The sequence below is a fragment of the Ricinus communis genome, chromosome 2 (genome assembly GCF_019578655.1).
Source record: "Ricinus communis isolate WT05 ecotype wild-type chromosome 2, ASM1957865v1, whole genome shotgun sequence".
Classification (NCBI taxonomy): Eukaryota; Viridiplantae; Streptophyta; class Magnoliopsida; order Malpighiales; family Euphorbiaceae; genus Ricinus; species Ricinus communis.
This window is the reverse complement of record NC_063257.1, coordinates 6,727,234-6,755,216: the sequence shown is the minus strand read 5'-3', so window position 1 is coordinate 6,755,216 and position 27,983 is coordinate 6,727,234. Positions and strand designations below refer to the sequence as shown.

The 27,983-nt window shown below is 33.3% G+C and overlaps 2 protein-coding genes across 7 annotated transcripts; both read left to right on the top strand.

Moving 5' to 3' along the window:
* Positions 1-190: 190 nt before the first annotated feature.
* On the top strand, positions 191-18,308 carry LOC8274115 (sister chromatid cohesion protein PDS5 homolog B). Of its 4 annotated transcripts, none has more exons than XM_015716044.3 (31): positions 193-512; positions 1,187-1,420; positions 1,544-1,725; positions 2,165-2,285; positions 2,613-2,834; positions 3,027-3,243; positions 3,335-3,480; positions 3,578-3,735; positions 3,819-3,968; positions 4,039-4,087; positions 5,541-5,729; positions 6,569-6,748; positions 7,160-7,233; positions 8,185-8,311; positions 9,742-9,882; positions 10,030-10,098; positions 10,629-10,765; positions 11,544-11,661; positions 12,195-12,329; positions 12,424-12,620; positions 12,725-12,872; positions 12,956-13,096; positions 13,165-13,251; positions 13,365-13,802; positions 13,895-13,962; positions 14,044-14,095; positions 14,781-14,864; positions 15,251-15,297; positions 16,053-16,162; positions 17,292-17,362; positions 17,893-18,308. In XM_015716044.3, the coding sequence occupies exons 1-31, from the start codon at positions 417-419 to the stop codon at positions 17,923-17,925; spliced, it is 4,221 nt and encodes a 1,406-aa protein (XP_015571530.1). In that variant the 5' UTR covers positions 193-416; the 3' UTR covers positions 17,926-18,308. The 4 variants fall into 4 exon arrangements, 3 of the variants coding, with proteins under 3 accessions (XP_015571530.1, XP_015571529.1, XP_048227165.1); XM_015716043.3 differs by having other exon boundaries at positions 7,094-7,233; XM_048371208.1 differs by lacking the exon at positions 1,544-1,725 and having other exon boundaries at positions 194-512; positions 7,094-7,233.
* Positions 18,309-19,025: 717 nt separating this feature from the next.
* LOC8274116 (translation initiation factor IF3-1, mitochondrial) lies at positions 19,026-26,907 on the top strand. Of its 3 annotated transcripts, XM_025156424.2 has the most exons (10): positions 19,056-19,252; positions 19,958-20,027; positions 20,494-20,797; positions 20,957-21,032; positions 22,501-22,568; positions 23,071-23,169; positions 23,703-23,759; positions 24,604-24,672; positions 25,281-25,430; positions 25,536-26,907. In XM_025156424.2, exons 3-10 carry the CDS (start codon positions 20,573-20,575, stop codon positions 26,508-26,510), a joined length of 1,719 nt encoding a protein of 572 aa, XP_025012192.1. In that variant the 5' UTR covers positions 19,056-19,252; positions 19,958-20,027; positions 20,494-20,572; the 3' UTR covers positions 26,511-26,907. The 3 variants fall into 3 exon arrangements, with proteins under 3 accessions (XP_002513803.1, XP_025012192.1, XP_015571577.1); XM_002513757.4 differs by lacking the exon at positions 19,958-20,027 and having other exon boundaries at positions 19,026-19,252; XM_015716091.3 differs by lacking the exon at positions 19,958-20,027 and having other exon boundaries at positions 19,056-19,225.
* Positions 26,908-27,983: the final 1,076 nt, after the last annotated feature.

Sequence of the window (27,983 nt, the reverse complement as noted above, 5' to 3'; positions counted from 1 at the left end):
TTTAATAACATTTGAAGGAGTGAAAATTTCTATAATTAATAATTCATTAACAAAAATTATGATGTACAAAATGAAATTTTAATGTTTTTGGTTGTGGATAGGCTGCGACAGTGTCGTTTTGCTGACGTGGCAGGATCAGAGAAGTACAAGAAACCAATATATAGATCTTCTGCCGTTGGATCTGTGATCGCCAACCAGTGGGGAGGGATCGGAGTGCGCTTGATATACACGCGCTGGAAAGGCGGGATCATTTATTCTCAAAACCGCTCCATTTTCGTTTCTCACTCGATTAAAGACATTTAAGTGCTGGAAAAGGGAAGGGAGAAATGGCAGTGACTATATAACGAGCCACTAGAAAAGATTCACTCCCGATCGCACGGTTAGGGTTTTGCAATCCTCGAAACTCCGCTGAGTCAATGGACGAGTCGTCGTTGCAGCTCGTTTCAGAAATCGGTATTCAACTCGGTCGACTCGCTCGCCCAAACAAAGACTTCCTTGTCAAATCTCTTCGAGTACGATATCTTTTTCGTATTGTATCAGTATAACGATAATGTTTGACTAAACAGTAGTATCGAACCACTTTAAGTTTTTCTGTGGACACTGTTTTCCTTTTTTTTTTTCTCCCCCAATTATTCTAAAAATTTCCAATGCTTGTAGCCATGTAATATAATTCTGAAAGAAAATGATAATCTTCAAATTGAGTTTCACATTTGGTTCAAAATGTTGGACTTGCGAATGTGAATGGTGGTTTGTTGAATCTGTGACGCGGAAAAGTCTCATTTGTGTTTAATTTCTTGTTATTGGCTAATTAGCTTAGAAGCTTTTAAAAAGAATACGCAAGTAATGCACGAATCGGTACACCTAAATCACGCATAAAGGTTTAAGTTCCTGTATTGACATGCTGTTTTCTTAAACTTCATGGTAGCATTTGCTTTTGCTTTTCACTTTTTATTTTTATTTTTAATTTTAATCCCTTGATGCCAACAATGTCAGTATATATTAATAGTATTCCTGTGTCAGAAGTTCATAAAGATGCTGGAGGAGTTTGTAGATTAGAGGTTTAAATTTCTTGTGATTCTTATTTTTTCTTGTTATGTAGTGAAGTTATTCAGTTAGGTACTATCTATTTGCTGATAATTTTATTTGTTATTACTGTATAATTTGCTTTTTTTTTTCTTGGGTGCAGCAAGCTGCGAATGCATTAGCTCAAATTGAGCCGCCGTCGCCACCTGAAGCTTCTAGAAAGAAAGAAGCAGTGAATAAACTAGCATCTGGTATAAAGCCCCTTGGCAAATCTTTTGTCAAGCATGGCCTTCTCCGCAATAGCGACAAAGATGTTAAACTTCTGGTGGCCATTTGCATCAGTGAAATTTTCAGGATCCTTGCACCTGAACCACCTTTCGAGGACAAATATCTTAGGGTAGTGAGATTCTCATGTTCATAAATGTGTGCTTTGAGTCTAACATTTATGTTTGCATTTTTTCCTGATTTCTCTGCCTGTCTACTGTATTTGCATCTGACTTAAGTCCTTTTCTTTGTAAAGGATGTTTTTAAACTTATTCTCAGCATGTTTGCGGAGCTTGCTGATACAACAAGCCCGTACTTTTCGAGGAGGGTTAAAATATTGGAAACTGTTGCAAGATGTAAATGCTTTGTGATTTTGTTGGATATTGACTGCAATGATCTAGTTCTTGAAATGTTCAACATCTTTTTCTCTATTGTGAGGTTAGAATGCTCTCTCTATTGTTGCTTTTGTTAGTGAAGGTTCTTTTTCCATCTGGTTATTTTTTAGTTTTATTTTTTTCCCCTTTTCTTGTTGAGATTTTGAAGTCCTGAAGCGAACTATATCTAAGTAACTTGAAGATGTGGTTAGTTGCAAACAGAATAAATAGTAGAAATCCTGCATTAGATGAATGCTTCACTTCGGTTGTGCAAATTGTGTACTACATTATATTTTATTGGGTTGAATTGGATATTATCATTGAGTTCAGAGAGTAATGCTTTATGCATTGTCAGTATTTGTTGTGTTCCGTATAACAGAGGCACTTACTTTAGTTTTTCTATAACTTATAACCTGAACGGAGTTGTGTCGTCTTTGCTGGTTTTACTTGTCACTTATTAGCAAGTCGGGGACAGTAATGACTCTTTACTCCTTCCTTAACAGGGAAAACCATCAGAGGAGTTTGATTAATGATGTTTTGTCTATAATGACACATATTTTGAATGAGGAGGCTTCTCTGCCACTTTCAGATGTGATTCTACGTAATCTTGTAAAGGAAGGAACGGTAAGCCCCTTGTGTATGTGCTCAGAAATAGGGTTTTATTCTTAAAGATAGTGTATGAAAAACTCTATTGGTGTATTTTTTATTTTTTCTTTTCTCGGATTTAGAATTTTAAGCTTTGAAGTTATTTTCTCAAATTTTATTCAATGTTACTCTTTCTCTAGGGTTCGGCCTTTAAATAAATTCTGTTTATTTCATAAACTTTGTAACGTTCAAATTTTTGATTTCATCCATCTGAATTTTTTTCACTATGATCAATGGAAAACCATCTAGGAGTATGGTGCACTAAACATCTGAAGTGCAGAATCCTTTCCCTTGTCATGTTTGCAGGCTGCATCAGCCGCTGCTTCTCAGCTTGCTGCTTCTGTCATTCAAAGTTGTGCAGAAAAGCTTGAGCCCTTTATCTGTGGATTCTTAACTTCTTGTTCCTTGGATAGAGATGCTATTGACAGTGAGCTGAAAGAATTTTACCACGAAATATTGTTTAAAGTTTTCCAGTGTGCTCCTCAGATGCTTCTGGCTGTCATCCCTAACTTGACCCAAGAGTTACTGGTATTAGCTTCTCTCGCCAATGCTTCTTATTTGAATGCTGTAAATGATACTATGGATGTCTTGTATATTTTCTGAGAATCTTGTTTTATTTTCCTTGTGAAATACACCTTTCTACTGGTTCTTTTCTTTTTTGCTATTAGGTAAGTGTACCCTTATAAGTTGATTAAATGATGCTATTTTTTCTTTTTCCAGACTGATCAGGTTGATGTCCGAATAAAAGCTGTTAATTTAATTGGAAGGCTCTTTGCACTACCTGAACATCATGTTGCAGAGAAGTATCACAATCTTTTCATAGAGTTCAAAAATAGATTCTCTGATAAATCTGTTGAAGTTAGACTCAGTGCTCTACGATGTGCTAAAGCTTGCTATATGGCCAATCCATCTGGGAAAGAATCATCTGAACTTCTGTGTAATTCATTCAGCAACCTTGTTCTTTTGATGCTCTAGACTCATTATTCTGTTCTTCACATCTATTTTCTTTTCATGTGCCAATTAAGCAGCTGCTGTCGAAGGTCGTTTGCTGGATTTTGATGACAGAGTGCGAATACTGGCAGTCGTTGTTGTCTGTGATCTTGCCAGGTTTAATTTAAAATATTTTTCAGCGGAACTATTATCAAAAGCTGTTGAAAGACTTCGGGATAAGAAGGTAACTTTCACAATTTTCTGTTAGTTCAATCAACACTGTCTAATTGTTATGTTGTTGGGGGAAATCGAGGGCTGTCTAACTTTTGAAGATCCTTCAGATATCTGTTAGGAAAAAGGCTTTGCAGAAATTGATGGAGGTATATCAAGAATATTGTAACAAATGCTCTGAAAGCTACTTGACTATAGGCGGCCACTTTGAACAGATTCCTTGTAAAATCCTAATGCTTTGCTATGATAAAGATTGTAAAGAGTTTAGGTTTGTTCCTTTTCATGTTATGACTCATTAACCAAAATTGATGTTTATGATACCACTTGTAATACTTTATCTATATTTTGCAGGTCCCAAAACATGGAGCCTATTCTTGCTGAGGATTTGTTTCCAGCTCGTCTTTCTGTTGAGGATAGGACTAGGCATTGGATTCATTTCTTCTCTCTTTTCACTCCTCTTCATGTAAAGGCGCTGAACTCGATCTTATCTCAGAAACGAAGGTATATATTGTGAATGCTTTTGTTTCATGGTTAAAAATAGAGTTTATTTACAAAGTTTGTTTGTTTTCAGGCTGCAAAATGAAATGCAAAGTTATTTGGCCTTACGGAAGAAAGAGAAGGTAATATTGCAGGTTGCTGTAATTGCTAATAAGAGCCATATTTTTATTTGAAAGATCACATCCATAGTTTGTTACTGCTTTGCCTTTCTGTGGCAGTTGCACTTGATTCTTTCCTTATGATGTGCAGTCATGTTGTTCAGGAATTGGGTACATACTTGTCATTTTTTATTCTGTTCTTATTCCTAAGTTCTAACCTGCTTATTTTGTTTGTGATGGCTGATAAAGAAATCCAAATTCTTGAGTTTGTAGGAGAAGGAAGATTCAGAATCCTTAACTAAGTATTTGAATTATGGTTCTCTTACTGCTAGCAAAGGTTCTATGTGTTCCTTCTGTGGACTGTTGCAGCTTCATTCATGTTTTGTGTAGCTAAAATGTCTTTGTCAGTGACACTTCTTAAATTAACAGTTCATCATGAAAGTTTGTTGTTCTGCTCATCGTAATTTTTTTTAATAGGAGCATTAGGGCATATGCTTGTTTTTCTGTTAGCTTGTACATGTGCATAAATGCTTTCAATAACTCAATGTTGTTTTCATTTTTGAAATTTTATTTCCCTTCTATTGCATTTTATTAAAAGTGTGCCGAAATGTTTATGGAGGTTTTGGAGCGAGCTTTGATGACTGGGCGTTAATTATTTTACACTCACTACATTGATGTTTTATTTTATTTTCACATGGTTTATAGATAAATTACAATAAAAGAATATTTTGTTTTGTTATCTTGATAAATTTTATTGATGTGCTAAAGTGTGAGTTGAATTTAATTTTTAGACTTCAATTACTGATTACGTTTGTTTTGTATCTTTTCAATGGTTTTTCTGCTTTGTGTTTTAAGATGGAAGGAACGTTTCCAAAACTGACCTTTTCTAAAATTGGAAGTCATTTTCTAGACTTCCACAACCTTGAAAGCAAAAGAACAAATAATTGAACTAACACATACACACTAGTCCTTTGACCACCGCCCGATGTGTGACATTGAGCTGGCAACCACCATGTATTAACCCTGTTTTGGTTATGTAATTGTTCTTCTATTCAGCTACACATGATTTTGAGGAGTAGAAACTGCACATAGGAGTTGTGTTTTTATAATCTAAACATCTCCATCTTTTGTTTCTTCACTGAAATCAAATTAATTTACTTTAATTATTCCATGGGCTGGAGCATGAGTTGGTTATTTTAGTGTTACAACCAAATGGTAGAAAATAATTCTCTTGCTAAAGATAGTTCCACAAAATAAATGGAGATGAAGTATTTGTAACTTTTAGCTCAGATCATGTTGACTTGATCAATAGTTTGTGCTTGTATGCTGGATGTTTCTCTCTTGGCCTGAATATTCTTCTTTAATGTCTGATTGTGAAGTTAGCTTACACACAAGTCAGTGTCACAGACACGGCTTCATGAATCTCAGTCTATTGTTGATTCTTTACAATCAATGAATCTTAAATATTATATTTCAGGAAAGTGGCTCAGAAGAAATGCAGAAGAGAATTAAAAATTCTTTTATGAAAATGTCAGCATCCTTTCCAGATCCTTCCAAAGCTGAAGAGTGCTTTCACAAATTGAACCAGATGAAAGATAATAACATTTTCAACTCATTGGAACTACTGCTGGTTGAGCGGACAATTATAAATGCGCAGACGACAAGAGTCAGTTGCTTATTCTTCTCCTTAGTTTAAGTGAATGATACTACGCATGTCATTGTCAATTCCAGACATGCAATTGCTTCATCTGGAGATGAATGGCATTTTTATAGGGTTAATATATTCTATGAATTCTTCTACTTGTTAGCAACTAATATGCATCTCCTGTTACTGTTTGATTAAGTTATGCTTGTCTTGTAGCTGTTGGTTCATATTCTAACCAACTAATAATTTGAGTGAGGATTGAATATCTTGCTCGCTGAAGGGTTTGAGAAAGAAATGGCTAATATCTTGCTCGCTAAAGAATTTGAGAAAAAAATGGCTAATGTCTTGCTTGCTAAAGAATTGAATATCTTGAGAAAGAAGATTTCATACATTAAATGCTCATTAAATCCTTGTTATACAAATTTGAGGAATCATGTCTGAGCTTCATGTAATTCGTCTATTTCTACATTCTGAGTGTTCATTCTGGATTAGTGCCATGTTCAGCAAGCTCTTAATGAGTCCTGTTTATGGTCCAAGTATTTTATGAATATCTTTGTATTTTTTTTCTAATAGTTTTTCTATAATGCCGGTATCATCTTATTGTTTGTTTTCTTGTTTGAAGTTGTTTTACGCTAAGATTCTTGTCCAATTATTTTATGAGTGCATGGTGCCTTTTTGATTTAGTTGTATATACCGTTGTCCTTTTTTTTCTTTTTTTCATGAGGTTCTTGTCCTTTGTTTCCTTAAGCAGATACATTGGCTTGCTTCAGTTTATGCATAGTAATTTTTTGTATATGGCCTACTGTAGTTTTCCTTTTTGTTTGCTCCATCTCTTCTTGAATATATGCTCCCTTTTTCAGGATAAATTTCTGAAAATGATAGGAGATAAACATCCACATTTTGAATTCCTACAACTACTTTCATCAAAATGCTCATTCAATATATTCAGCTCAGAGCATGTACGTTGTATTTTGGATCATCTTTCCAGTGATGCAGTTGGAAATGGACGTTTAGAGGCTTCTTCTGCTAATTTGCTTCTGGTAAGAATATCTGCTATTCAAGTGTATAGTAATCCTTCTCATTTATGCATGTGAGATCTTCCACTAGAATATGTGGTCCAAAAGTTAGCTGATGCTGAAAGCTGTTGGTACATAGTCTAATCTCATAGTGCAGTAAATTATAAGAAGCTAAGTTTTGATGTTGAAGCAGTTAGATGGGATGTGTTCTCTCAAAACCAGCTTTCCATGTTATAATTGGATGGCATGGTAACTGACTAAAATTATGAGTTCTTTATATTCCATTAATACTCATTGAAAGTTCATTTTGTTATGAAATTATTGAAAGTTTATTTTGCTTGAAACTAACTGCTGTTGTACCTAATATAGACTATCATCAATGTCTTCCCATCACTATTGAGAGGTTTTGAGGAGCAGTTTCGCCTGTTGTTACAGGAGAAGAATATGATTAATGATGTGCTTATTGAAGCCTTAGCAAAGGCAGGTCCTTATATATCAGTCAAATTCAGGTAATTCCTGTGCTTTACCTTTAGTTGATGTGGGTGATTGCACTTTTATTAGAATGCGAGTCAATGAAGTTCACACTAAAAGATGCAAAAGGCTTGTTCCTAAATAATGAGCAAAGAGGGGGCCACTACGCCCTCATTTTTTTTTTAATAATACTTTTCATATTTCAAAATTTACCCTATAAATTTCTTAAAAATTCTTTCAAATCGTCCCCCTAAAAAACTTCTTAACAAGATTTCTTTTTTACTAATATTATTCATGTTTCAGTTTATATCCCATAAACTTTTTAAAATTCTATAATCTGCCTGCACCACCTCTCCCCTCCCCCACCCCACCCCCCTCTCTTCTTCCCGCCCCAACTGGATGTGATTAAAAAGTGGGCATGCTTTAAATAATGTATTGATTTATTATGGTCTCGACTAGTGGTTAATTTACCCGCCGTGGACTCAACAATATCGAGATAACATTGCGTTCTGTGCTATAAGCATGCTTTACAGTCTTCTTTATTTGACCATTCAATTGGCATAAAAGGAAACTCCTTCACCTATCCACTCAACTCAAATCCCCTCCATAGAAAGGGAGAAAAGTAAAGTAGAGAAGAAAAAAGAGGTAGACATCTTGGCCGCACGAGCCAATCTTGTTGCTTAACGGAGATGAATTAACAATTTCAAGTTTTGTAGTATCGATTTATTTCTAATTGCATCCTTGATTCGATGCTTTTACCAACTGAATGTGTTTCACGGTGGAATATTGTAGCTTTTCTCTTTTTTTTTTTTTTTTTTTCCTGCATTAGTTAATTATGGATGGAGAATTAAGGAATGAAATTTTATTGCAGTTTGTTAATTTAAGATATCTCATCATTAAGATTTTTGGAGGTTATTTGGTTTCCATATGTGTTGGCTCTAGCTAGAGTTCTTCAAATTTATTTATAGTTTTGTTATTTCATTGTTTAGCGATTTTTATCCTTTGCTGGAGAGTGCGTGTCTCGAGGGAACTCGGATTCAGTCCAAACAAGCTGTTTCTGCCATTGCTTCATTGATTGGTTCCTCTGAGCAGTTGATTTTCTCAAAACTATGCAAGGTGAGTACATCTGGGCATTTCTTGCTTAAATCTTAATTATGCATATGTCTGTGCGTTTTCTTTTTGTTTCATTTATTGTGGTTGTGTCCAGTTATTTGAGCTTTTTGTTGAACGAAAGTCCTTCTCATCTAATCTAGTAATTTGGGTGTAAGGTCACTGGTATTCTTAAGTTTGATGCCCTTATGAAAAGTTGAGGGTTCAAAATTTTTTATATAAAAAAACACGGAGAAGAAAGTACTCTGAAGCAAGTTTTGTGCTAAAGCCATGTTGATGCTATGTAGCCCTACATTTCTAGCACTACACATATGAATGCATCTGTTTTATTTCAAGAAGAAAATGAAAAAATTTCGTTTTAATTATTTCTTGTTTGGTGGAATTGGCTGGGGCATATACTTTTCTTTCTCAAATTCCTTGTAATATTAAGTGGTCCATTGATATTAAACCTGCAGATAGAATCTTTAAACTTATGAACTGGTAGGAAAAGGTTTTTGCAACAGTAATGGCATTGGATCTATAAAGTATGTCCATTTTCAAATTGGGTGTAAGGTTGCTGGTATTCGTAACTTTGATGCCTTTATGAAAGGATGAGGGTTCAAATCTTTTGTATAAGAAAACATGGAGAAGAAAATACTCTAATAATTTGGGTGTAAGGTCACTGGTATTCTTAAGTTTGATGCCTTTATGAAAAGATGAGGGTTCAAATTTTTTGTATAAGAAAACATGGATAACAAATCTTACTCTAGTATTTTGGGTGTAAGGTCACTGGTATTCTTAAGTTTGATGCCTTTATGAAAAAATGAGGGTTCAAAATTGTTGTATAAGAAAACATGAAGAAGAAAGTATACTTTGAAGCAAGTTTTGTGCTAAAGCCATCTTGATGCTATGTAGCCCTACTTTTCTAGCACTACACATATGAATGAATCGTTTTATTTCAAGAAGAAAAAGGAAAAAAAGTCGTTTAATTACTTCTTGGTTGGTGAGATTGGCTGTGAGATTGGCTGGGGCATATACTCTTCTTTATCAAATTCCTTGTAATATTAAGTGGTCCATTGATATTAAACCTGCAGATAAACTTAAACTTATGAACTGGTATGAAAAGGTTTTACCACGGTAATGACATAGCATCTATAAAGTATTTCCATATTTAAATTGGGGACACAACTTGGTATTCTTAAAATTTCTTATGGGCCTTTAGATGAGGAGCCCATGTTCGACTTTTATTTGTAATTTGACCTTTAGACTCCTGTGTACAATAGTATTTGATGTGTGCCACTTTGATTCCTAATATTATTTATAAATTCTATTCCTCTGTTATGGTTCCCTATTTTGATTGTTCCACCACATGTTTGTCCCTGTGAATTTACTGATTTTACTTGTTTGTAATATGTGCTTCTTTTTCTTATATTTGAGGCTCTGTCTTGATTTCTCAGGAACTTGTAGATTCTCTACATCGAGGCTGGAACACTCCTACCATTTTACAATCATTGGGCTGTATTGCACAACATTCTGTTGCAGCGTTTGAATCAAAATATAGGGAGATCAGATCATATATTTTTCAAAGAATTTTTCAAGTAATTGAGGCAAACCTAGACTACATATGTCATGTCCCTTTGTACTGCCACAGTACAGAGGATAGGGCATTCCTGAAGAACATTTTATGTATTGTATTTGCTTATGGCGAATGGTGACCCACGTAATTTGGAATCTTGCATATGTAGGTGGAACAATCTGACGATCTTACAATTTTTTATGAGAGTTCTGAGTGTTGCCATTCTTGCAAACTGAAGGTATTCTTTTTATTGAAATTATTGATTTGAATGGTGAAATGAAATTTTGTCCACTGAGACCAGCTTTCTAGCATATATAAAAGCGGCAAATGGAAATTGGGGAGTGCATTAATTGGTTTGTTCATATCGGATGTGATATATCTAATGGTTTCTTCTGTTGTTTTGTTGCAATGTTTATGCTTCCCCTTTTAACTACTAGCGAGTTAGATACCCTTTCTTTGTGGTTATTTGTACTGATGGTAGATTTGTCAGTTGTTATTATACATCATTTTGATAGAGCTCTAGAAAAATAAGCAAGTATCATTTTGGTAAGTATCAGTTCCAAATGAAGCTCACACAGTAATTGACACAATCCAAATATATATTGTATAGAGACTTAGTTATACTATAAATGCTATGTTTTTGGACCAAAATAGAGTTCCTAATCTGTGACTTTGGTTTTGTATAAGCATTATCTATTTTTTGGACTTCTGAACTTGGCTCGACAGTGATTTGGCACAAGATCTGGGTTTGATATCTTTCCTTTGCAGATTTATGGGGTGAAAACACTTGTCAAGAGTTTCTTGCCACATCAAGGATCTCATGTCAATCGCCAAATTGATGAATTGCTGGATATTTTGCTGAAGTTGCTACAAACGGGTGATGCTATTGATGGAATCATCACATGGTATGTCTCAATAATAAATTTTTTAGTTGTTGTAGCAGCATTTACGACTTCTATGCCCGCCTAAGTTCTCCGTTATTTTAGTTGCTAATTTGAATATATCCATTGTAATTTATCCAGACCTAGATTTTAGTTGACCACCAAATTGGATGTGGCTTAGATATCATCTCCATATCTTTATGTTCATCTTTTCCTTTGAACCTATTTATTTTGCATTGCTTGGCAATGGATTACATATTTCAGTTTTACTCCATTTTCCTGTTGCTAATTTGCTGTTTAAGTTCTGGCTCAAGCAGGTTTATACTTCTTTTCGGCAATTGTTTGATTTGAGCAATCCCTTTCTTGGGACCAAGAGTAGCTTGTTGATTATATTTTTTTTGCTGACATTGTTAGTTTATTTTATCTAACTCCAATGTGAAAAAGCAGATACATACATGCGTGCATATATATGCTAGCTTGTGTTTGGTTTATTTTCCTTTTTGTTTTTCTCAAAGCTACCTAGTTTTCATCTGGCATCTTCTTCCATTTGACTGATAGATATCAGTTTGAAATTATTCTTTTGCTGTCTGTAATAAATGAATATCTTTGGATTGATTTTATTTTGATTTCTTTTCCCAATACCAGTTTAGCAACTTGCTGGGAGAAGAACTAGTTTCAGAGTTTTGTTGTGAATGTCAATTGCTTTCCTTCTTTTTCTTTTTTTTTTTTTTAGAAAAACTGCTTTAATAAAGTTATTTTCAGAAGCTTATCTTTCTAATATGCTCATGAATTTTTGTGGCAGTGTAAATGACAAACCTCATGTGAGATTAGCAGCTGCAAAATCTGTTCTTCGTCTTTCCAGAAGATGGGATTTACATATATCTCCTGAAATTTTTCGCTCAACAATTTTGGTAGCAAAGGTAGGTGTGTTTGGACTGTGTTTGGGATCAGATAATCTGGCAGAAAATCTGTGATAGCATGGTTTTCAGAAAACTTCTGTTATATGAAAATTTTTGAACTATATGTAAGACGATAAATAGCTTTGCTTCTAGATGACAAACCTAAAATGAACCTATTATAGGATTCATTGCTTCATTTAATGCAAAACAAGATGTCATTTAGTTAAATCTAGAAAGTTACTTCTTTAAGCATTTACATTTTATTGACCATCACGTAGTTAATATCAGTATGGAAAAGCAGAAATCTTAGGTTTTAAAGAATAAAAATCTTCTTTTGAGTTAAAGATCCCGATTATTATATTATTGGATTGTAATCTATTTGAGATTTTATTATTTGATTGTTCTAGGACACATTGGTAACTGCAACAATATTTCATTTTGGTAATATTGCATGTGAGCCCATATAAAAGAAATACCAGTACAAGAAGTAGAGTGCCTCCTTTTATTCCTTGTAGGATGTTTGGTTTGATTTGTTTACTTCTGTCAAATTTCAGGACTTATCTTCTTTGGTTAGAAGATCATTCCTTAACAAAACACACAAGCTGCTAAAGGAGCATGCTATACCTAATAGATATGCGTGTGCTTTCGTATTGGCTGCATCTGATTTCTGTGAGGATCTGCAGGATGCTGTATGTTATTGTCCCTTGTGTACATGGTTTTCATTTAAACTTCTAGTATTCTCTATTCTGTACATGTCTGATAATGTATACCTGTTTGTTTTAGCCATTTAAATACATGGAAGAATTTGTCAAGGAATATAATATAGTAGCTCGAAATCGACAAAACTCTGCTGTTCAAGAAGGGACGGTTACAGACTATCCTGCATATATAGTTGTATTCTTGATTCATACTCTTGCTCATAGCACTGGCTTTCCACCTGAGGACTCTCGGGACGAACAAGAGTATGCTCATTTTTGTAGGCAAGTATATGGAGCTAATTTTAGCTGAAGCATTGATTATCCAAAACCAAATTAGCAATTTTACTTTAATTTTTCATTGTGGTGATTTTTTATTTATTTTGCAGGCCACTGTTTTTGGTTGTACAGGCATTGTTAAGTGCTAATATTGCTAATGGTGATGCGGATCTTGTTAATGATGCTGTCATGTATTTGCTAAGTATTTTCCGTGCTATTAAAAGAGCTGAAGATGCTCTTGATGCTACCAAAACTCCTGTTAGTATATTTTCTCCTAGAAAGAAGCACTTCTCCTATTACTTTGTCTTATATGCTGATCCAAAAGCACCATTGCAATGCAGAAACTGCAAATCTTGGCAGAGATCGGGATCTCCATTGTAAATGCATTAAATCTTAATGGCATTACATTATCACGTGCTCCTGGGATGATTTTCCTGCCTTCATCATTTTATAGAATAAGTTCAGTTAAGAAGTGTGATGAGGTAAGTTCCAAGATCTGAAGTGTCTGCAGGTTATTTTATTAGTCATCTAATTTATTTGCGATTTGCAGGCTAGTTTAAAATGTCTCAATCAGTTTTCTGTTGATGAAAGTTTTGTCAAGAGAATTGTTCATAGCCTTAAGTCTCAAATCTCTATGGTACATGTCCAGAATATATCTTTTTCCTTGTGAATTTCTTTCTTCACATCATGGCTACTTAATAAATTTTCTTTTCAAATTTTCTTTTCCCACTTGGTGTTATCTGATTTTAGCCAGCTAGTAGCCTTCCAAAACGTGGTAGAAAGTGTCAAGCGGATGGAATACAGTCAGCTAAGTATAACACACTGAACATGGCACCACTTGATCATGCTAATTTATTAAGAACTGAGACAATAGATATGCAAAAACTTGTGAGTCCTGATATCAGTTTAAGGCATAGGAAAAAGAGTGCTGCTTCTGAATCAGTGGGATTACACAATGAGGTTTCCAGAACTAATGCATCTAAAAGCTCTAAATCTATGAAGAAAGACGTTTCTTCATCTTGTGATTCCGCAACCACTAGACCTTCTGCAAATGAATCACAAACTTTGATATGGACTGTTGATGGAACTATTCCTTATTTGAAAGAAAGTGGTAGGGCAAGTAGCAGACTTACTGCTGAATCTTCGAAGCGTACTACATCCAAACCTAATGAACCTTGCTGTTCAAGGGTATATGTCTTCTCCATCTTTATATCCCTTGAAATTGCTTCTTTTGTTTTCTTCCCTCATATTTCAAAAATTTTAAATGTTTTCTTTTTCAGACATTTAGTACTGAGAATGAGGCATTAATCGGAAAGAGAGTCAAATTATTATCTCCTGTTGATAGATGGTGAGGTATTTTTGGTGGAAGAAATGCATTTTAGAAAATCTTCAAATAATTCCATATAAACTAGTGGCTTTCCTTAATCAGTTTCTACTCAGGCACAGTGGTTGGTTTCAATCCTGGCAACAATACTCACAAGGTAATTAGATGCGTGTTTTGTGTTTGAGTTTCATTTTCTTTTTGCCAACAAAGCTTCTATTCCTAGTTATATATTTAATATTAATTCCTAGACTTAACAGGCTACCTTTTTTTTTTTTTTTTTTTTTTTGTGGTTCAAAGTGTTTTTGGCTTTATCTTGTTTTCTTGCTTTTGATTGTCATTCTGTTACTTTCCCCTTGCTCCTCGTGTTACATTTTGGTTTTGCTCTCATTTTCTTCATTTTTATACAACGATAGCACTTCTTTTATAATGATTGGTTGTTTTACTAGTTTAGTTCTGGGGACATGCATTTATACTGATTTACGATACAATGAGTATACAACTGTATTTATTAGAGGAACTTGTGAAAATTTTCTCATGGTCTGATGGATACATAACTTTCACTTGGAAAAGGATTGATCTTTATTTTCTATGTAAGTTTATCTGTTTATATGTTGGATATTTGTTGTCAGTTGTTTATATCTATTTCATCATCGGATAAAAGTTGCTCTTGAGTCCGAGGAGGATATGAGTGTATTTTCTTCTGAGTTATGGTACTAAGTGCACATGTCCTAGCTCAACTCTTTGGTTGTCAATCTAGTATATTGCAGTTCATGCTTGTTGTCTATCTTTTTCATGGCCTGATTTATAGTAATGCATTACTAAATTATTTTTGTCGTTAGCAGATCTCGTACGATAGTGGTGAAGTTGAATTACTATGCTTAGATAGTGAAAGCTGGGAGACTGTTAGTGATTCACCTACAGAGAAGGTAATAGTGAAACAGTAGGAAACCTTATCTTGCTAGCAAAGTGGAATTTGGTAATTATGCTTAGAGCCTGTAATGCTTCTCCAATGTGTAGACCTCAAGGGGAATGGATTCAGTTCAAACTTATCGAAGATTTCTGAAAATACTCCCTTAAGTTTTTTCATTTTCAGTTATAACATGTGACATTTACTTTCAGTTAATATATGGTCAAAGTTTCCTGGAAAATTGGTCATAAAAAGCCAAATTTGAGGTTACCATATTCTATGAACATGGATCTTCTATTTAAATTGCTGGGTTTTGGTTATCTTTTGGTCATCATAGCAGGAATTCTTTTTTTATTTTGTTATTATCCTTTCCAAAATTATCTCCTTGTTTGAATTCCTTGTCAGGAGACGACATTTGCAGATCAACATAAAAAATCTCATTCAAGTGAATGGTGAGTTTTTATTGATATCGTAATTTTTCAGAATGGTCTAATACTTATACTTTTGCACTATACCCATTAAGCCCACTTTTTACTCCACTTTGTGTGGTGATACTTGGAATTCTGAGTCGAAGGATCTGGATGCTCTTCTTTTTGCCATTTTTGTTACTTGTCTTTTTCATTTCAAAATGAAAACTTTTCCATGCATTATGCCAGAGAGAGAGAGAGAGAGAGAGGGAGGGGAAGAGTACAGTTGGAGGAGAAGAAAATTATAAAACTTTTGGAAGCAGAAAGCCAAAAATGCAGAACTAATGTAGCTACTGGTCAGGGAGTATCTGTACGGAAGAAAAAAGTCAAAATCATCTCTCTTTCTCACTTGTACAGAATTTGTCCTGTGTTTCAAGTGGTTTTATACTTACATTTGCAAGGATGTGCATGCACATAACTTTCTGGTACTCGGCAAGTATTTTCATCTTAAGCGTACCAAACTCGTTTAATTGTCTCTAGACATAATTTTGTTGCCTGGCAATATCATTTTGGTAAATATTCATCACTGAGTATAAACTAGCTGGTGAGCTTATATGGCCTTAGTGGCATGATAAAGGAATTATTGAGGTTTGAATTGAAAGAGCTGTTATATTTGACTATCATGTTGATCATAAACACACGGCGTTTTATGGTTTCTATAGATCTTTTGTCAATACTTGGCTCCACATAAGCTTGCCTTTTGGATGTTGCAGTGATCTCATTGGGTTTTCTTTTCTCAGGAATTTGAAAGAAACTGTTAATACATTTGGAGATGGTGCCACCACACAGTCAAACCACTTAGCAAACAAGGAAAATGAGAAGGTTTCTAATGGAATGACTTCTTTTCCTGGTAAATAGTTTCATTTGCTTAGCCTTGTGTGTCCATCCAGGCTTAGAGAAAAATTTTAGTCCATTAGAATGTTCCATAACTAAAACATTTTCTTAGTCCCTTTCTTTACTTCTGATGTCCAAAAATATTGTGCACCTTGGAAGTTGAGTACTTATTATTCTATGCATTAACTAGATAGAAAATCAGTGTAATATTGTTTAGAAAAACTTACTCAGAGTTGGATTGAGATGAAATTCAGTTTTATAAAAGTTGGACAATAACTATAGCTAGTTAATTTTCGATAATACTTGGCAGAAGTATGTTTTATTGTTTGATAATGCATTATAGTCATTTAATTTCCAAGAAAAGTATCTGTACTGTTAATAGTAACATTTAAGCTGTTCCGAGTTGGGGGGATTTAAAGTTGGATTATAGCCGATGAATTTCATCAACGAATTCGGTTTTTGACAAAAAAATTATTCGACTAGTTTTTGTTACAATAAGGTCACTGCTGCTAGATTTTCATAGAATTTCTATCAAATTTATATAACATGACTGGCAATCAAAAGTTTTCTAATTTAGTTTTAAATAAAAGATGGGTTATGGGGACATTTTTCCTTGGTGATACATCAAATTAGTCAAAATCTCTACAATAAATTAGTAATAGGAGTAGGACTTCATTTAAAGACAAATTAAAACTTCGCAATTTTTTACTTTGTATATACAAGTCAAGTGACTGCGCACTAAAGTTTTGTGTTAAGTTCAGAGATTATGGGTGAAGTAAACCATTTTTAGTGATTCCAGTTATTTGAAAGTCTGGGTTTCTTTCTTTGGTATCTTAACCTTCAATGGAAACGTACCAAAAAGAAACTCTTACCATATAACTGTTCAAAACAAAAAAGGCTAAAAGCAAACTGTCTTTCTAATATCAACTTGCAGTTTGTCTGAGACTCAAAAACATAATTGAAAGATATGATCCAACATTTCTCCTGTAACAGCAGAGACAACTTAGCAGAGGGTTGCTATCATTTGTTCATTCAAGTGAATAATTCGTCCTTGTGCTCTTTGGAGCTACCGGTGATTGCACTGTGGATGCTTCACAAAGTTGTTGCAATGTTTTTGTGAATAATGGTTGTAATTTTTGATGCAGCAAAGGGAAGGAAGGGACAAAAATTGTCCTCAGACACCCCAGCATCAGTAGTCACCAATAATGAAGATGCTGTAAGCCTTTTGTTATTTTCTTCCCTGCTTTCATTTACTGTTCATTTTGTTCAAGATGATTGAAACTTTATGCGATCCTTTGCAAAAGCAGTCTTGCCTACAGCTACAGTTGATGCCACTACTTCAAATTATATCTTCTACTATACTATGATGTTGCTATCTGTTCTTAAGATTGCAATTAATTTGTTCAAAAGATGTTACAAATCTAAGTTGTGTGTCTCTCTAAATATCGCAGTAGCATATTACTGTATCATGAATAAAGAAAGATTTGCAGTGAAAAATTTCTAAAGAAAGTATCTTCTGAAAAATGATTGAGAATCTGGTGAATTGTAACTACAGTATCTTTTGATTTGATTTCGGTATTTATTGGCGTTTCCTTTTATAAGGTAATCTTAACGATGGAGCTGTGTTTGTTTATCTGTATTTAAGCTCTCTATTCAATCTTGATGTAAATGGTAATATCTTTGTTTATGGACTTTCTTAAATGATAAAAACTGTATAAATGTGTTTGTATTTTCTTCTTCTGTTAGTTTGTCAGAAGGACTCGGCGGCGGAAAGTGTGAACAGCGTCCACTGCTGTGCCATCCATCCACTCACATTTCTGATGGTCAGGGAAGGACCAGGCTGAGCGAGCTTAAACCTACATTGGTTTGGGTGCATTACTTTATGTTTACTCCGGGTCAATTACTTTTATATATACCAAGATATTCACTCTGTAAATCATGTCATTCTACGAATGACTGTATATTATGTGTATATTACCCTGCAGAATCCAGATTAGAAAACAATAGAGTGCATAATTTAACCCTTTTATTTTACAACCGGACCTAAGCGCTGGCTTGCTATAAGTTGGTCTATACTGTATGGCTTGTGATGATCAACATTGGAATTTGAATCATAAGATTGATGAGTCTTTGAATAATACAGTCGCATAAAGTATACCATATATGATGTATCCAATACTTTGTGCCATGGAATCTTACTTGCGGCATTATTGTAAATGTTAAAAAGTAATATTGGTTACTGCATTCTTATTCTTCACCTCTATTTGATTTTATGGACTAAGAGTCGCCGAATATTAACTATTTCATTAAAATAAATGGTAGTATCATATTTAACTGATAAACAATAGTGGAAAAAGTTTAAGAAAATATGCTTTTGCAACTATGAGTAAATTTCTTCTTTTTTTTTTCTTTAAAGGAAAATGATATTGTTTATTGATTAAGTGTGTTTGTTCATAACATATTCTTTGAGAACTATGCTTTCGTAAAATTTCAAAAACTTAACATATGAATTTAATTTACATAAAATTAAGTAGTATATTAATTAATAAATTATTCTTAACATGGAATGAAGTTTTTTTTTTTTCTTGATTTTAAAAATATTACCAATGTCTTTTAATCTTCATGTATTCTATTTCTACCACAATTGCAAATAATACTTTCTTATAGATTTTCTTTTAACATAATACCATCAGCTATTCATTCAGCTCTATACTTAGATTTCTAAATAGGAACCAAGATAATAATGATTATTAATACATGGGGCATTTTAAGGATAAAATACTTATTTTTATTAAAAAATTATTATCACATTTCTTTTTCTTCTAAAAAAAAAAAAGAAAAAAAAAAGAAAAGCCACATTGCAATTTTTTTTTTTTAAATTGTCCCCAATATCTATTACTCGGACTTCCTCAATAACATTGTTTTCTTGCTCCTAAACTCGACTACTGGTTCGCTCGGTTCGTCTCAAATGGACTCGTCAAATGTGCAAGGCATTTGAGCATCTTCTCCGAGTTAAGCCAGTTTGATAGCTTAACCGACGCTCGGTTTCTGAAGCGAAGACCTCTCGATAAACCTCGTCGTAAGACAGCAAGCTTGAAATCTCCTGGTATTATGTTCTTTACTTATAAATGTTCTGTTATTGACTTATAAGTAACACCTTCTAAGTGTTCGATGAATTGCTCCAATGAGGCCTTGTTAAGGGTGCGGGTTTACTTTTTTCTTCTGGGCGGTGGATTTTCTTTAATTTTTAAGATAAATAATATACAATTTATATAGTTATACGAATCAATAAAACCGTGACTATTATTATATCAATTTTGAAGTTTATCTCTTTATGAATGCATTTTGGGTTTAATTTTTTGTCATCATACGATCAGTTTGAATTTAAATTTAGCTTCTTATGGACCTAAGACCAGAAGTTTATTTATTTTACAACTATCTCATAATTGATGCATATTCCACACCTTGTTAATCTTTACAGTGATTTTGTTTCTTTCCTTTTTAATGAGATTAGGGTTTTGGAACTTATCTAGAGCTAACTTTTATTTGTACGTGGGGATATTGCCAGTATAAATGCCTAATTGGATTAATTTTTATTTGCATGTTGGGATATTGCAAGTATAGATGCCCAATTGCATTAATTTTTATTTGTATGTTGGGATATTGTGAGTATAAATGCCAAATTGAATTAAGAATGCATAGCAATATGCTTGTCAGGTGAAATTTCGCTGCTTGAACATTTTTATTTGCAAATTATTTTTGTATTTATTATTTAATTTAGTATTTAAGGGAAATACTCCATTTTTGGTAGGGTTTCCTAACATTCAACTGAGAATCTAACCTTTGGCTTCGCCAAAAGACATATCTTGACTTCGTTTTAGGTTTGTTCTATTTTTTATTTCATTTTTATTTCCTTAACTGTGGAATTTGTATAATCACTAAACAAATTTGGTACCAGTTTTGAGTAATAGAAATAAAAGCTAGTTAAAAAAGAAAATCAATAAATAGGATACCATGGCAATATACAATCACCTAGTTTATGTTTTGAGTGAAACACAGTGTTTTGATGAAAGACGAGCTTTAGATAGGATTAAGCTCCCATAGAAGGGTAGATGATCAGTTGCTATTGCTAGCTTTAGGTTAGGATAATTACACATGGTCTCAAAAAGTTCAGACTCGGACAAATTTTTCTTTATTTCTTGTCTTGAGTCTTTTTCTTATGAATCTTTTTGTATATGATTCTTTTCATTCTTTTTTATTCAGTCTTTTTTCTTTTAGATCTGTTTATTATTCTTTTTCTCAAAAAAAAAAAAAAATAGTTCAATTATGGCAGTGATTTTGATGTAGGTGTCTCTCTGCTATCAATCAAAGAAGCTAGGTTACAGCTGAAGGATGCAACTTTTTGATATCATTTATTGAAAATAGAATGGCTTTTTGGCATAGACTTAACCAATCTAAGCTTAAACTTCTCTCACATCAACTAAAGCGATCCTATGCTCAACCCCTTTATCCTTCTTTGCTTAATTACACTACTAAAACCTCAAACTCATGTAGATTAGAGAACCCATTTTTAGATGTTTCCAAAAGACCCACTTGCAAGATGCCCAATGATTCTTGCAACAATGTCAGGTTTTTTGCTACTTCATTTCAGGTAACATTTCAGACTCAGTTTAATTTGATTTTTATGTTTCAAGCCGGGCTTGATAGCTTTTGTGTTACTGTACAATGATGTCTTAGTGATTTATATATTATATATAGTTTTTAAGTTATGTTAGTGGTACTCAATGATAATGATGTGTTTTGGGTTTAGGCCAAGACAAAGGACAACGGACCGCGTTTAAATGACCAGATCACATCTCAGTTTATTCGTCTTGTAACTGATGAAGGTAAATTTATTATTGATAAGAACAATTGTGTTATAATATTGTGGCTTGTGTTTTTATAGTAGGCTTAATACCTATTTAATCCTGAACTGACATTTTCAAAAACAAATAAAAATTAGTTATTTGTTCAAGATTTTCATGTTAGTTCAGAAGTATGATATTTGTTTCAATTCCAGCATTCTGTTGAAAATTATTCAAGTCTCCGGTTGATTAACATTGACAAAAACCAATTAGATTCTTGAGTAATTTTCGCCAGAAATTAAAACAAATGTAATAGTTTCGAACTAAAATTGAAGATTTTGAAAGAATTAGCGAAAATTTGAAAAAGTCCAAAGTTCATATTTAAATAGGTATATAAGCCTTATATATTTTTTTAAGTGTTCGAAAACCATAAAAAAGTTTGATAAATCTGAAAGAGCTTGCGGTATAAACCTTTGAGATATAGAAGATTTCAAACTATGAGGATATGCCACCTATTCATATTGGAGTTTTCTCTGTTTGGTAATTACAAGAATTTAACAGTATGGTCAACATATTGAGATAGTAACATTTTCCTATTTAATTAGTAAATGCCAAATGAAATTATATTTATAACTAAATAATGTTTTCTATTATTTATTAGGCAACAATGAATACTCAATCACAATTGTGAACAGCTTATAGTTCATCATTGATCGCCAATCCTTAATTAAACAGGTCCTAAGTCTTGAATAATCCTTAATTCAACTTTACCTTCGTCTCTGAGTATATACTAACAGATTTTATTATTCATTTTACATGATCGGGATAATGCTTATGGGAAAGATGCTCTTTGTGAGGGGGTTTGTACTTTTTATATCATGCTTCCTAGAAAAAGTTAGACGATGAGATGTGCATCATTCAGGGTTAAGGTATTTAATCAACTTACTCATTATTATATATGAAACCTATACATACTTCCTTTCTAGATACATTATTTGATAATCCTTGATTAGCAAGCTCAACAGATGCATTTTCTTCATTCCGAGGATGCTTATTACTTTTGAAAAAGACAAACTCACACTATCTAGTCAAAGCAATCAATAATAGTTAGTCGACTTGATTGTCCTTGTCCTTCAGTATGTGTGGGCTCCAATTTAGTCCACTGCCAACCTCATGGTTTGTTGGTTCTAACTATTTTGGGGGAGCAGCATCGTTGCCATTTTGTATTTGGATATTTCAGACACACAAAACATGTTGGCTAAATTCAAAATGAAAGGAAAGAAGGATAGTGCTGGTTGTTTTGCAATGAAGAATTGTTTCCTTTATTTGTGATAACTAATAAAATTGCAATGTGGTATCTTCTGCTGATGTATGTATATGATGATCTTACTTAAGAAAAATTGTGGATAAACTTCAAATAATAATTGTAAAACTATATAAGTAATTGATCTACCAAAGGTGAAATAATATAAACACATGAAATTTGACCATACATATGGAATGCATGCAGGGCATGGTGTTGTCCCAAGGCGTGAAGCACTGGAACGAGCAAAGAAGCTCAAACTTGATCTGGTTGAGGTAATATTTAGAAGTTTGTGGTTATTTTATTATTTTCCTGTCCTTGTTAACGTTATACTTCCTTAAGAAATAAATTAATTATTAAAGGAAATGATATTTTCTTGTTTTGTGTGATCTCTACATAATACCTTTAAATTCTATTTAATTATGTCAAAAATGATTTTGAATAGCATTCCTTGGATCTAGACATCAATTTCCATTTCTGTTCAACTTGCAAGGCATACAAACATGTTCTTTCCTTGCATATTTTATTGGTGCTTGCTGTGTGAGATGAGCATTAGTTGAAAAGAGTAGCATTGCCAGCTTAGAAACTAAGCATTTTTCTTCTACATGCTTGGCTTTTCATTTCATTATGTAATTTAAGTTCTTTGACAATCTGTAAGATGCCCAGAATCCTACTTTTGAAATTACTTTAGTGGCTAAAGTTTGTAGTTGGTTTAGTCTTAAATGGGTGACCAGCTTTATTCATTATCTGTTTAACTAATAATATTCTCTCTTACAGGTTGATAGAAATGTCGATCCACCTGTCTGTAAAATTATGGACTTCAACAAAGAGAAGTACAAACAACAGTCGAAGGAAAAGGACCGTGTTAAAAGCAAGGTAGGGCGTATTGCCAAACTAAGTCTTTGTGGTTCTTTTGTTGGAATGAACTTCTATGTGCTTGGCACTAAAGGGTTTGGTTCTTGGTAGTTCTGTTAAATACCATAATTGTAGGTAATGGTTTAGCTTTCTGTTTCATACATTGTGCATATGTGTCTACTGCGAACATGTTGTGAAGTATCAACTGCAAGGAGAATATTTTGTGCATTTATGTGGTTAGGAGATGCTGATACCAAAATGCCATTCAGGCATGGCTCCTGAGATTATTCCCTCCGAAAATTATGGGATGGAAGTTTCTTCTATGCTCTCCTACTTCTTTTCTGGGTTTTTGAGCTTTCATTAAGCTATTTATATATCTTGCTTTGTCTTAGTTTCCTTTTATAAATATATAGGGTACACATGTATATCTTGCTAGTTATATTGTGCCTTCTGGAAAATCTACAGTGTTACTATCTGAGATTTGGCATGTAATTTTAGTGGTTTGTGGTAATATTATACTACTATTATTTATCAGTTTTTTGCTGTTTATGCAGTCAGAGGTCACATTGAGAAAAGGCGATTGCAAAGAAGTTCGGTTTTCTGCTAAAACTGTAAGTTTCTTATTTGAGAGTCCTGCTTTCACATTCTTTTCAGTTCTCGCCAGCAATGATGCTCAGTCAAAGTTGTCACATCTATTATGTGATGCTGACCATCACCGAGCTTGAGGTTTGCATTGTGATGTAGCTCAGGGAATTAGGACCTGGAGAAAGAAAAATCAATGGAACTTTAGGGTTGGGATTGAGGTGTGATGGATACCATGTTGTTTGACTGACCTCAGAATAAGGCCAATTGTTGAGAGGGAAAGAAAATTGAATTAGCCATAATCTTAGTTCACTAGCTTCTTTGTATTTAATGACCAGATCGACTATGGGGAAGAATCTGGTAACAAACCACAGGCAAAGAGTTGGGTTCTCTACCCCAAGAAAGCTGTTATCAGAAGAGAGTATTGGACATAAAACTTTTTCTGTTACCTAGGAGCCTCAGGACGTGGAAGATTAGTTTTCTGCCCCAGAATATTTAGTCACTTGATGCTCTGCTCTCTGACTGTACTTGTATTGATTCTTTCTCCATTTTCATTTGGCATAATTTTTATGTTTTTAGTAAATATCTTGATATTCTTGGATAAAAATAGAAATCCAACAGCTCATATGCTCTATTGGGATGAGGCAGAACTTCAGAATCATCTGTCAGCCTTCTAACTGACCCACCTTTAGACTGTATTCTGCAACTAAAGTATTACTTAATCTGTATATTTGTATCATTTGTTGATGTTAGTCTTATACTGTAACAGTGAGTTAATGATACACAAAACTTGTGCAAAAACATGTTATTCATATCCTGTTGCTAGTAATGGAAAAGTGGTATTAAATTAGACCTTTCTATTGTTACTTTCAGGAACAAAAGGACTTGAAGATTAAAGCAGATTCAGTTATTAGGCTGATGGAGCGTGGTTATCGAGTGAAGGTATCTCCTCCTTTTTCTCCTAGAGCATTATCCTTTTATGATATACTGATATGTTATAATTGATACCTGCTTATTCAAGTTGCATGATGACATTATATCAGGAGAAAAATAAGCATTTGTTTATGTTTAATCCTATCTAATTTATAAAGTGGAAATATTATTTTCTTCTGTTATTCTATTTTCATTAAATTTAATATATGTACTAGAAAAGTTTTTCCTTTATACTTGACAAGTTTTTTCATTGCTTGAAAATGTTGAAAAGTGAGTCTTATAATGAAATAGATGCATGTTGGTTATAATTGATTTGTTTGATGCCATAGACCTTGCAATCACTGTTGTAGTTGTAAGAGAGTTATGCTATATCTATGATCTTATACATGAATTTGTATGCATTTCCATCAGTTATTTGATTCACTGATATATACAAAGCTTGGGTTTATAAATGACGATGGACATAAAAAATTCAAAGCTCTCGAGTTGGTAGATATAAAGAACGTATTTATTACTTTGCCAGATGATCCATGGGTACATTTTTCTGCTCTACAAGATCCTGGACATGTTGCTCAGAGCTACATAATAATTGTTGTCTTTTCGTGGTTGTGGATCAGTGTATGGCCTTAGGTTCACCGAAAAAGGGAGGTAGGGCCTCAAAAAAGCATGATGGAGATCTAACTGAGGAGGAAATAGCTGAGAGGATAAAACAAGAAGAAGAAGAGAAAGAGGAACTAAGAGCAACGCTGTCTCGTCTCACTGCTTTGGTTGATATCAGCTTTTCTTTTTTTCCTTCTTATTCATAAGTTGCTATCAGCTGTTAATACTTCTTAACGTCTTCCACTTTTGCTTTCATAAACAACTTTTTGCAGATGGGTGATGAATTCATTATAGAGAGTGGACCGAGGGTGGAGAAAAAACAAGCATATGTGTTAGTTAGGCACGCCAAGTTTGGGCAGTCAAAGAAAGTTGGTGCAAAAAAGTTCAAGGATGTTCAAGAGGTTGCCAATGCAAAGTCGAGCGCCAACCATTCTGGACCTGTTGCAAATTCATTGATGGCTGAAAAGGATTCTTCGGAATCTGCTGTGGAAACGGAAGACAAGATCCTTTCTGATGAAGATGATGTACCAGATGAAATATGTGAAGATAATAAAACCACTTGGTCAATTGCTGATTCAACTGATGGTTTTGACGGAGCATTTGCTCATGGTACTGATGACAAGGATCCTAGTATATATTGTAGAGAAGACATGAATATTCCACGGAAAGCGAATTCCTCTGGATTGAACTTCAGTATTCCAAACGTATTTCAGCCTAAGCCAGCACAAGATTCTCAGCAACTTCCATCCTCACCACAGCCTTCCCTTGGGACCATTAACAGATATAAACCACAGCCTTCCCTTGGGACCGAAAAAAAATATAAACCACCACCGTCCCTTGGGACTGAAAACAGATATAAAGTGAGGCAGCAATTCCCTCTCAACACATCAAGAGATAGTAGGGGCCCAGATAAGCCAGCCTCATTCGGGTTTGAACCTCGGTTATCCCCTCGAAGTGGGCACTCACAGTCAGAGATAAATGTCACTTCCTCGATTGGAGAAAGTAAACCAGTTCGGACAGATTCTTCTGCATTTAGAAACATGAAGCTTCCTCCTGAAATGCTCAAGCAACTTGATGTTCCCAGTGGTACCAGTTCACCAGCATCTAGTTTTGGAATGTTTAGCTCTCCGAAAGCAAGTAGTCCTGGGAAGCAAGATGTAACAGCAGAGGTTAATAACAGTGAAGGAAACCGTTATAATTCTGGCAGAGATTCAACCAGAGGGTTGGGAGTAAATCCTAAGCTCTGAAGTTTCAAAAGTTGATGGTGGCCTAAGACCAGGTGGGGGTTATTTAGTAGAGATGACAATTTGGATCCAAATAGAATATCCAATTACAATTAAGGAGTAATAATACTATATTACATATGATCTTTCTGTCAAATCTCTTTCGATCTATTAGCAAGTGTTCTTAGATTCTTAGGTTGAATTGCATGGAAACCTCTAAATAGAGGGGCTGCAGAATTTTTGATATGGCGGAACCATTATTTATTTCTCTGGTCAAGTAGGAAATACAGGCAGGAATTGATTTCCAAGCCAAACAGCTTGGTAAATTACCATAATAATGTCTAATTGTTGATGAACGTACTTTAAAGCTTGAATTTTGTTGTTTTTAAATTCCATTATTTTTGCCCTTTTGCCTTCTAAATTTCCCATGTTTTTCTCTTTTGTTTTTTTTTTTTTTCATTTTAAATATCGAAATTGTGCTCTGTGTTATTTCATTAGTTTTCTTAGGATTGTCAATTTTTTGCATAATTTCTTAAGTATCGGATTATTGATATATATAATATATATAATATAATTATTATACTTTTGTTAAGGTAAAGAATTATTCTCCAATTAAAGAATAAATTGTTTACTATTTACAAGTATGTTATCTTAATGATAAAAAATCATTATTTAAAGAATAAATCATCTATTACTTCTGATAAAGGAAAATTTATAATCATTTACTAAAAATTAATTAGGTTAAAGTATATTATTTATTAGGATAAATAAAAATTAATATAAATTTAATTTCAATTAATGATATACAATTTGAGTAGAATAAAGAAATAAAATAAATATCCAAAATTTTGAAATTAAAAGAGATAAGTCTCATTGCACATCTATAATATGTAAGAAAAGGATAATAGAAATATATCTACAACTTTTGAAACTAAAAGACTATTGCATGACAACATAATATATAATAAAGAGTAATTATGTAAAATTATATTTTATGAAAAGAAATTGTACAAAATTAATTTGAACTATGATATACAATTCAAGTAGGATAAAAAAAAAATGATAAGAAATAAATAATCAAAATATTTGAAATTAAAAGTAAAATCTTCAATACTTGTCTAAAATTCATTAAAAAAAAATAATGCTAATAAGCTACTTATTAAAATAAGAGTCTTTTTAATCAATAAAATGATAAAAGAAAATTGTTTAAAATAAATTTTAATGATGTATATAATTTGTGTATGATAACGAGATGAAAAAGATTGATATCAAAAAATTTTGAAATTAGAACATATTTGACTAATGTAATAATTGTCTTATCTTCCAAGTATAGGAATAGTAGTAAAAGAAAATAATTTTTTATTATTTTAATATGTTATATACTAATTTTAAAACTATAATAATTATATACTGTTAGCTATTAATTTATTAGTAAATATGTAATACGGAATTTTTAACGAATTCAAACCCTAACCAGGTTGGATTAGGCTTCATTGG

Bases quoted from the DNA above. Each gene is read 5' to 3' on its own strand.
- LOC8274115 (XM_015716043.3), top strand. From the start codon at position 417: ATGGACGAGTCGTCGTTGCAGCTCGTTTCAGAAATCGGTATTCAACTC. The intron at 1,421-1,543 runs GTAGTGAGATTC...TTCTTTGTAAAG, and splicing joins TCGAGGACAAATATCTTAGG to GATGTTTTTAAACTTATTCT. The intron at 2,286-2,612 runs GTAAGCCCCTTG...TCATGTTTGCAG, and splicing joins ATCTTGTAAAGGAAGGAACG to GCTGCATCAGCCGCTGCTTC.
- LOC8274116 (XM_002513757.4), top strand. From the start codon at position 20,573: ATGGCTTTTTGGCATAGACTTAACCAATCTAAGCTTAAACTTCTCTCA. The intron at 21,033-22,500 runs GTAAATTTATTA...GAATGCATGCAG, and splicing joins TCGTCTTGTAACTGATGAAG to GGCATGGTGTTGTCCCAAGG. The intron at 22,569-23,070 runs GTAATATTTAGA...TCTCTCTTACAG, and splicing joins TCAAACTTGATCTGGTTGAG to GTTGATAGAAATGTCGATCC.